Genomic DNA, 10,234 nt, shown 5'->3' on the forward strand with positions numbered 1-10,234 from the left:
TTATTGTGGTTTCCCCCTGTGGAGCTCTTCATAGTTTCTGGAAAACTAGAAAGTTGCCTAATTGAAATTCCAGGATAAATTTTTCATTTTCAAGTGCACAGAGTCAGTGAAAATTCCTTCTGACTCCCTTGATGTTTCTAATTTTTCACATAATCAAAAGAACATGCAACATAAGTAAAAAATACCTTCTGTAGGTAACCTGTAATATATAAGCAGTCCCAAGGCAAATGGTAATGTGAAAACTTTGAAATATGTTATCCAGTCATGTCGTTATCTCATTTAAATTTTTATACAAGTTGCAGTCTTTGTACAGATGCTAAAATATGAAAACTGATTTGTACTGATTAAACCTATTTAAGCAGTATATTTTGTTTATTCCTTGATATTCTGTTAAAAATAATCAATATTCTTAATTTTCACTTGTTATAAACAGTAAGAAATGTTTAGTCTGATGCTGTTAAGGTACATAAGTTGTTTCTTTTCTAGAGTGAAGTCACCCTGCTGAGAAATGAAGTGGCACAGCTGAAACAGCTTCTACTGGCTCATAAAGATTGCCCTGTAACCGCCATGCAGAAGAAATCTGGCTATCATAGTGAGTAATGTTCCGTTACCTATAGCCTTAGGCTACATCAGTGAAATACTGCCAGAGCGAACCAAGCTACCATTAAAAAAAAAAAAAAAAAAAAAAACCGAGACTGCAATTCTAATATTTAATATTAAATATCAGAACTTCTGCAAGGTTATTATGGAATGGGGAATATACTTCTTAGAATCAAGAGAGTTTTTGGATTTTCCTATTTCTAGCTTTTTTTTCTAGGGATTATTACACATCAACAAAACAAGTTAATAATTTAAAATATACTGTAAGTACTGATGATATTTTGTCTTCCCAGAGTAACATTTTGTCTTAGAATGACAGAGTGAAACACTACTTCTCCAGCCCTCCATTCAGTAATTTTTTTTTAATTTAACTGTCTTCACTTAACAATATATAGTACCTGTTTACAGTATCAGATCCTTTTGTTCTTTATTAAATATCAGCATTGTGTGATTTTTATATTGTTGTAAATCTTTATATTGAGGCTTTTAGTCATAAAAATGCTGAAATAGAACACTATTTAAATTATCTGCTTGTAAGTTTTCTCTTACATGTTTTCCCCAAAATGAGATTCTTCTCTTTTCAGTATTTTAGAGGTTAATTGTGCTTTTTCCTTCTTGTAATGTCCTTCTTTTTTGAAAAGATGCACAATATTGGAGCCAGCTGTTACTCTTGAATAAATGGCCAATTTTGTCCATCGTACACAAATTTGTAACAAATAACAGAGCTGGGGATGCATTAGGCAACATTCATAATATATAACCCACAGCTTTCGTTCTTATGATTTAGTGATATTTCAGGATATTTGTAAATGTGAAGATTGTTTCAACCATATGTATCCACTTCATTTTAATTTGCCAGTGTCAGTAATTCAAAAGAAAGAAACATTTTGTATTGGATGCAAACAGTTCCTCACGTGCTCACGATAAAACTTAATGGCCACCATCTTTACTTGTAGTCATTGTAAGCAGTTTCATCAGAATGGGCAATATTTTTTAATTTAAAAGATTCAGTAGATTTAGCAACTCTCTATTGCCATATATATTTAGAACATTGATTTTTGTCAGTTTTGAGCAAATAAATCTCCGCCCTTTGATATCTAGTCATTTTCAAGGCATGGTGAAACACATTGTGGAGTAAATTGGACCCATACAGAAATATGTTTGGGGTTTGTATTAGCAATGATTGCTGCAGGGATGAGGCCATTATGGCTCGCATCTGACTTAACAACATAATTTCCTATAGAAGCTACTGAGTTCAGCATTATGCATATATGATTTTCTTAACAAGAGAGCTCTCTTGAATTTTGATAGTTCAAAAAGAAATATACAAATGATTCTACAAAATTAGAAGGAAAATGAATTTTTCAGTTACATCCAACTAAAAATTTATCTCATCTGCAATTTTTTAATCTTAGATAATTGGATAATCCCAACAGTTTTAGCTCTATAATCAAGGCAGTATATGCTCAGCAAAGGCAAGCCAATTTTTCATTTTAAGCAACAATTTATAAAGATGTTTTTATAAAGATTACAGATGTATGGGTTTATATGCCATGCATACCCTTAAATAAACTGAAAGTCTAGATTAATACGTTTTTAGGGAATATGTATTATGCTAGGTTGTATAGACTGTAAGAAATGAATAAGACATTTTTGATGTTTGGAGTTATTCCCACCTTTTTTTTCTGTCTAGTCATCTAGATAGTCAAATAGACTGAAGTAAAAATTTAGTTTTAGCATAAAATTAGTTCTTCAGCTCTTGGGAGATAATTGGGTTTTATAGAAATTTTAAAGTAATTTCTCTTTTCACACTTGAAGTCTTAGGAAAAAGTGTGATTTCTCTGTTGTTTGGTAGTCCAGGGAGATAGATTAAGTGAATATTTAAATCTTCGAGAAAATGTGGGGAAATTCATAGATACCTAACACTGTTCATGTTGTAGCACGCAGCTATTGCTAATGGTGGTGAACTGTAATAGTTAACACTTTCAAAACATTTGTGAAATTAAGGTTTAATAGAAATTAAGGAATATTACAAAATCTTTTAGGTAAAGGTGACAGTATAAAAGCACACACCATAGGGTCTCAGTTCTAAGGCTCAAAGTCCCCACCTTGTAGAATGAAACCCCTAAGTCATGGGAAAACCCTGACAATTGGGGTCACACTAGCAATCAAATAGTATAAACCATGAATGAAAATATGAATACATTTTTAATGTTTGGATTCTATGAAGAATAAAGCACAAGAGTGATCTTATTACCATTAATTGATATTTTCTAGATCTCTGGGCCTAATTAAAATGGTATTTTGCTTGTTTCTATAATCTTAAGTGGGAAGGAAAGCTTCTTGGGCCCTAAATGTAATTGAGAGCTTATATTTTCATTAATGAAAATATGTATGAACATAGGTAGAAAACTTCATAGTGTGAATTGTCAAATAGCTGGGGGTTTTGTAGCTTTAGGGCTGAAAATGGCTCTTGGAGTGCAGTAAGAGTATACTATGTGCTTATGATTATACTAATGATTTTTCTCTCCTGACCTAGAAGTGGACATAGGTACAGGTATATCACATTATAAAGATATTGTATATATATATAAAATTTATAATTATGTCATTTATAAGTGAGTACCTGATGCTTTGTACAGCCTAAGGATTTGCTTTACCTAATTCTGAAAGTCTGGAGATAGGCACTTGTCCTTACAATTTACTGTTTCATTTGGAGTCCTTGCCTCCACTATATATTTAAATTTCCTTATACCTCTCATCACAGATCAGCCTCTTTATTTTTGAGAGCAGGTGTATCCCTAGAACTTAACATTGAGAGAAAGGTCAATTTTCCTGTTGAAGAAGAGTGGTGCAAAAAAGAGAACTCTTTGGTTTTCTTTTCAGTTAAAGTGTCATTGCCAGGGTTTGGGTTTCTCTGAACACGTAACTGTTGTATTGGCTGTTTAACTGAATTATAAATATTTTATAACATTTGTTATTGCTTCATCAGAAGAGTGTCCTTTCTGCTTTATATAATTTTAAAAGGATTATTGATTGTGATTTTTTATTGTATCTTGAGGTCAAATTTTTATCTTGAGGTGTGATTTTGCATTTATAGCAGATTTATAGAGAAGATGGGATTCTGTCTAATACATTTTAAAAACTGCTTTACAAAAATGCATGGATTTGAGGCAAACTTGTCAAAATTCTGTAAGTACTGTATTTCAGAAAACTCTCAAAATGAGGAATTTTATTTGAACTGAAGTCAGGCTGGCCAGGTTCCTCCCCCTGTCTTCTGCATCACAAATCATAGGATGAGTCCTGCTTTAAGGGTCCACAGTCTTTTAATAATTGATTTTCATTAGTAAGCAGGCCAGTTTGCATTGTCAGATTTGATAGAAAGCCTGCTTGTTACTTTTAAGCACTAAATAAAAATTATTTTAATGCCCAGTGAAAAGTACAAAAACACATCAGTATGATACTGTTTTCAGGATGTTCAAAGATAAACAAAGCTAAATAATATTGTACAGGGAGACATACCCATTTGGTAAAGTTTCAAACAAAAAACAAGGGAATGGTTAAAGAACCATCAGAATGGTGATTACCTTTGATGAGACGAGCCTCCAGGAAGCATCGTTGTTATTGGCAGTGTTCTCTTAAGTTTGGGACGGGGTTCACAGTTATTGGTTCATGTTATCATTGTAGCTCCTAAGTTACATATGTTATAACTACTTGTGTGTTGTGCATATCAAATTTTTCACTAAATGAAGTAGCTGGATTCCATCCTGTTAAAATGAGAAAGGTGTAGGAGATTCATTGTTCAAGCCTTAAAGTTGGTAGCTTTTCATAAATACTTAGCCCCTTTCTGAATATCTTTTCCATTGCAGTGTCTAGAGTTTTATATAATTTTTTATTTGAACCCCAATTAATTCATGCAGCTATAACAGCTGGTGGCATTTAGATTCTAAATATTGCTTATTCTCATGTGGATGCGTCATTAGAATCAGGTGTTATAATCGCCCATTGCTGCAGTAGATGGAAAGTCAGCCAGAATAAATATAGTTCTGGAGAATGCAGAGGGAATAATTGGAAAATGTAATTTGTATGTAAGAATTCATTTTGTTTATGCATGTGGTTGTAAATTTTTTTTTATCTTTTAATAAGAATGGCATGTAGGCAAACAGACTGGTTTTGTTAAATGTGTTACTTGATAAGTGTTTGATCATATCTGTAAGGACAAGGCTATCTCCCAAATTCCTACCTGATTTTCTTAACACTATTTAGCAAATACTTCAGCTCTGTTCTGTGAGGCACTGGGCACGCACATGCTTCCCTGTGCCTGGTTGTACCTTCATTTGACCTGTTGTGGTGAAATTGCCTGCTTCGGACTTACAGGCACCTTTCACTTACTCAGGCCCAGTCATAGCAACTTAGCTCAATAAGCGACTTTGTAAAAGCCTAACTTTTCACTCTGTATACTGACAAAGACTGACACATTCTCAGAGAGATGTCTTTAAGAAACAGTAACTTCTCTTTTTTCCACTCAGCCGCCGATAAAGATGATAGTTCAGAAGACCTGTCAGTGCCAAGTAGTCCACATACAGAAGCTATACAGCATAGTTCTGTCAGCACATCCAATGGAGTCAGTTCAACCTCCAAGGCCGAAGCTGTGGCCACGTCAGTCCTCACGCAGATGGCGGACCAGAGTACAGAGCCTGCGCTCTCGCAGATAGCTATGGCTCCTGCCTCCCAGTCACAGCCCTCAGGAAGTTGATTAAAAACCTGCAGTGTGGCAGTTTTAGATACTCATTAGTGACTTCAAAGGGAAATCAAGGAAAGACCAGTTTCCATTTATGCGAAATCTGTGGTTGTAAATTTTTTTTTTTTACTTGAAATTAAATTTGGCTCTAAAGTTGGTGTAGCAGCAGTTGATGATCAGACTGAACAACAGTTTTTAGTCTCTGGAAAAAGACTGATTTTGCTTTTTTTATAAATATTGTTAGATTTATTAATTTCCTGTGCTCAATGTGTAAATTGTATTATAATTCATTGTGGTTTATTTCACTTTTAATTTGGTGGTGTTTTAATAAATGGGGGTGTTACTGAATCTCTTCCCACTTCCATTTCTTTTGACCACCTCTAAATCCTCAACTGTGATGGTAGTATTGTTTATCATTTATACCAAAGTTCTGCGTAGTCCCTATTGACTTTGTAATGTTAACAAGGTCATAAAGCACTAGCAAGAGAAAGATAGAGATTTGCTTTTAATCTTTTTGCCTTTTATTTTGCACATTATGCAAAAGGAAAAACATTAGAAAACACTTTTTAAGTGACTGAAACATGGTAAGAGACATACGATGCTTTTATGCACACTCTGAAACTAAATCAAGATCATTAATCATGTGTTTTCTTTAAGATTTTAAGTAGACATGAATTTGGAATCCTTTATCATTTCAAAATGACTATTTTTCAAATCCTCAGTGTTTTAAACCCTATGTTTTGAGGCTATTAAAATATGAAATTATATAATCTACGATACAGGGTTATCCAATATCTTAATAATTTTTTGAAATTAGGTTTTGGTTTTGGGTTTTTTTGCAGATATCAGGTTACAAACTGAGAAGTTTATGCATAATCAAGTATGGTATGGTTGCCAGAAAAAGCCTAAAAATTACTTAGAAAATCTAAGACTGTTTACCCCCATTGTCTTGTACTTGCAAGCTAACTTGTACTTATTCTTGTGAAAGCACTGTCATCTTTTAGTAGCAAATTTTGATAAAATTTCTCGTGGGAAAAAAATCAGTATCTATCTTTAGAACAATGTAATTATAATGTGGGAAGCAAGAGTGGATGAGAGAGAGAGAGAGAGAGAGTGTGTGTGTGTGTATGTATGTTTCTTTCAATAGTTTATGCCAGCAGTCTTTGCTTGAATGTTTAATGATGCCTTCAGTGTGATGCTGGCCAATAGATGATTGCAATTTAAAATGTCATTACTGTGCAGGCTTGGATAACTAACATTCCATGATGTAGTTTGTTTCTGATGAGATGATTGTAGGTACACTTTTCTCATTATCCAATCATCTGTGGGATACTGAGTTTTCTAATGTGCCATTATCTATTTTTATTCTGCAGTTATGTTCAAAATACAGTACAATATTTTAAAATAGACTCAATTGTTAAAAATAGAGTAGTAGATGTGTGTAAGAAAACTTTGTAAAATAGTTATGAGTCCTACCCAGTAGCAACTTCTGGCATTCAAGCAGGATTCCATTATGTAAATAACTGTAATGCATTTATAATAAGTTGTGTAGTTTGTTCTGCATCTGTACTACACTATTTACGAACGTCTCCGTGCCATCTCCTAATGAGACTGACATTTAAAAAACCTATATCGAATATCCTTGATAATTCCAGGAAATATCCCACCTGCCTAAGTTCCAAACTGGGAAACATTCAAATTATACAAATGACATTTCAGGACTTTTAGATATGAAGATAATAGGATTTTTATTGTTTGGCTTATTAAAAGTGAGCATTTTTAGTTGATAATCCTACTTCTAAATTTTTTTTTATTTTAAACTGATTTTATAATTTTAAAGTAATGAATTTCTAATCGTGACTTTGCCATAGTTCTGCTAAGGAGTTGATCTCAAAGGCACAAAATATGAATTCTGCAAGGCGGCTATTTTTTATTGTAGTTTGGATGGGTTAGGAAAAGCCTCAATTTTTTCATTCTCCTAAGTCCTTCAGTACATTTTTCTTTTATTATTTATGCAAGTTAAAGTTTTTGGGTAACAGGAATTCTTGCAACTGTAAAATAAAACTACATAGATGTAAGAAGTCATGTAAACGGTTAATGAACTTACCAAGGTTAGCAAAACTTTCATTGTAAATCAGTCTGTATTCAGCAAATAAAAATCATTATTAGTTGTATACACAAATTCCATTTTGACTTTCAGGATGTCACACTACTTCTGTACCTAGCATTTTGAGTCCTTATATTTGCAATGTTACACAAACTGTACTACTTTCTTTTATGTGCAGTTTGCATGAGTAAACCATCAGAGAATAAATTCTATCTTTAAATTATGTTCATAATTTGCTTGTCCTTACCTATCTTTCATAAAGTAACATCACCTGATAATAATATGGGTGGTTTTTTTTTCTTCAGGACGTTTATTACCTGAGAAGAACCAGGTAGTCTTTCTATTTATGTTATAAAATTCATTGCTTCTCAAAGACTTTTCAACTGCAGGGTGCTCAGGCCTTGTTCTTCTCTGCATTCATTAAACCCCATTCATATACAGTGAACCTCTAATGTTCCCCAGCCAGGAACCTCCCCTCAACTACAGCCACACACAGATCCACCAGCCTTTGGCATCTCTTGGCGACTGCCTAACAAAACATCTTAAACATATCGTGTCCAACTTTGTGTGTTAACTATAGTTCAGTATAACATGTCCAGCACTGACTCTTCATCATGCCCCACCTTCCCTTCAAGTGTACTTCTCCAGCAGTCTTTCATAAGGCACTGATGACAGCTCCATTCTTCCAGCTGCTTAAGCTGGGACAACTCTGTTGTGATCCTTGATTCCTCTTTTCTCACAGCCCACCTCCAGACTATCCAGAAATGCTATTGGCTTTTCCTTCAGAACGGTCGAGAACTCAGCCGCTTCTCATCCCGTACAGTGCTATCATCCTGATCCATGCCCTCATTTTTTGTCACCCAGGTTACTGTATTTGCCTTGTAACTGTCTCCTTGCTTCTCCCCTGCCTACTGTAGACCATCCTCAGTACAGCAGTTAGAGTGGTGCTTTCCAAATGTGAATCCGCTTATAGCACTTCTCTACTCCAAATCCTGGAGCCCCTTCTTCATTGTAGTCAGAGCTTAAAGTGGCCTGCAAGATGATTTGCTCCCCCACCCCCGTGCTGTTATATCTCTGAATGCATTTACAACTTTGTTTTATTCAGTGAATGAGTGCTTAACTAGGTGTGTTGGTCATTGTTCTGGGCACTTGGAAATCCACCAGTAGCCCAAACACAAAAATCCCTGCCTTTTGGAGCTACATTCTAAAGTGGGTGGGCAGGAAAGTGTTGGGGGAAAACAATAAACATACTAAATACATTGTATATTATGTTAGAAGTGGTCAGGTTTGGGCACCTGGGTGGCTCAGATGCTTAAGCGTCTGCCTTCGGCTCAGGTCATGATCCCGGGGTCCTGGGATCGAGTCCCACATCGGGCTCCCTGGTCCTTGGGAGCCTGCTTCTCCCTCTGCCTCTCTCTCTCTCTGTCTCTCATGAATAAATAAATAAAATCTTTAAAAAAAAAAAAGAAGTGGTCAGGTTTAAGAAACAGAGGCGGGAGAGCATGTGAAGTGATATTTCAGTCTTCTCTTTCAGATTGAGCCAATCTGAAGAGATGCAAAAAATCAAATGGCCAATTTTTACATTAAGTTACACATTCTAACGAATGTACTTAATCTGGATTACATGATTTTAGATAAAAGATTTCATGAAGACAAGGTGATGTTCTCCTCTAACAAAATTTGACGAAATATTAAAAGGTCAAACTCATGTTGGCATTGATTTGTTTCAGAGGACAGGAAAATAATCTTGTCTCTGGCATGTACTTAATGTTAAATGTAGTTTTATTAATTCTGCATCTCAGACTGTAGCAATTAATGCTTGACATTAAGAATTTACTTATGAGAGTATAACTATGGGAGAATCCTGTTTACTCCTAGGCCTTCATTTATGTAAATATACACATGCACAGATACACAGAAAAAAAATGCCTAGATGACACAGTTACCAAAGCAATTAGTTCTAAAAGACATTTAGAAGAAAAACATTTTAAATCTGATATTTCTAGATTATCTTGACCATAGGTTAATGGTTACTTTTGAAGGAAAGTTGTACCATTTTATGTCTTATGTAGTTATGAAAAATCATTTCTTTAAACTATTAATAAATACAAATATATTCCCTAATTCTCACATGGTTTTAAAAAAAAGTACAGGTCTCTCCAGACTAACAACTGACTGAGACATGATCGTTCATTGAGGCAAAGTATTAAGATCCTAGAGAGTTTAGCATCCTTCTATGTGGAGAAAAATGCACACAAAATTTAGAATAAAGACTTTTCTGGAAAAAGCATTCTACCATTTAAGTAAATGGTAAGTTGCCATAGAAAAAGAACAATCAGTGAAAATGTTTCAAAACTAAAGGATTTATTAGTTCTGAAATAACAAAGGCCATGTGACATTGGAACCTACAATAAAAGAGAAAATATACATAGTTTTATTCTGTTGTAGCAGTCCAAAGCACCAAATCAAATGTTAGTTGTAAAATTACCAAATAAGTCACGGCACTCTGAAAGGGTTTTGTTATTCAACAGTGGTCCAGTGAGTTGCATCTTTTTTCCTCAAATATACATGAAAATTTTTCCAGTGGCTTTCTGAGAAGAGGATGTCCTTGATACAACCTGGTCATGGTCACAATGCCTTCCCTTGCCTCTTTATTTTGCATTAAATTTTACATTTGAGACCATTCCTTGAGCTAGAATTTGTTTAACAAAATAGTTGCCATGGCTTTATCATGCATTACCTCAATTATTTGGGAAAGTATTTGAGTCTGAATCTCATTTTTAACT

The 10,234-nt window shown here is 34.4% G+C and overlaps 1 protein-coding gene across 9 annotated transcripts in view; it reads left to right on the top strand.

Moving 5' to 3' along the window:
- Positions 1-7,680, top strand: part of ATF2 (activating transcription factor 2) — a 78,421-nt gene extending 70,741 nt beyond the window's left edge. For all 9 annotated transcript variants that reach the window (XM_081814129.1, XM_081814130.1, XM_006742122.3 and 6 more), the window contains 2 exons: positions 487-592; positions 5,130-7,680. In XM_081814129.1, the coding sequence (XP_081670255.1) occupies positions 487-592; positions 5,130-5,356 (333 nt within the window). In that variant the 3' untranslated portion in view covers positions 5,357-7,680. The remainder of the gene's footprint in view (positions 1-486; positions 593-5,129) is intronic.
- Positions 7,681-10,234: the final 2,554 nt, after the last annotated feature.

This window comes from Leptonychotes weddellii, chromosome 3, assembly GCF_054177405.1.
Source record: "Leptonychotes weddellii isolate Sample4059 chromosome 3, ASM5417740v2, whole genome shotgun sequence".
In the NCBI taxonomy this organism is placed as follows: Eukaryota; Metazoa; Chordata; class Mammalia; order Carnivora; family Phocidae; genus Leptonychotes; species Leptonychotes weddellii.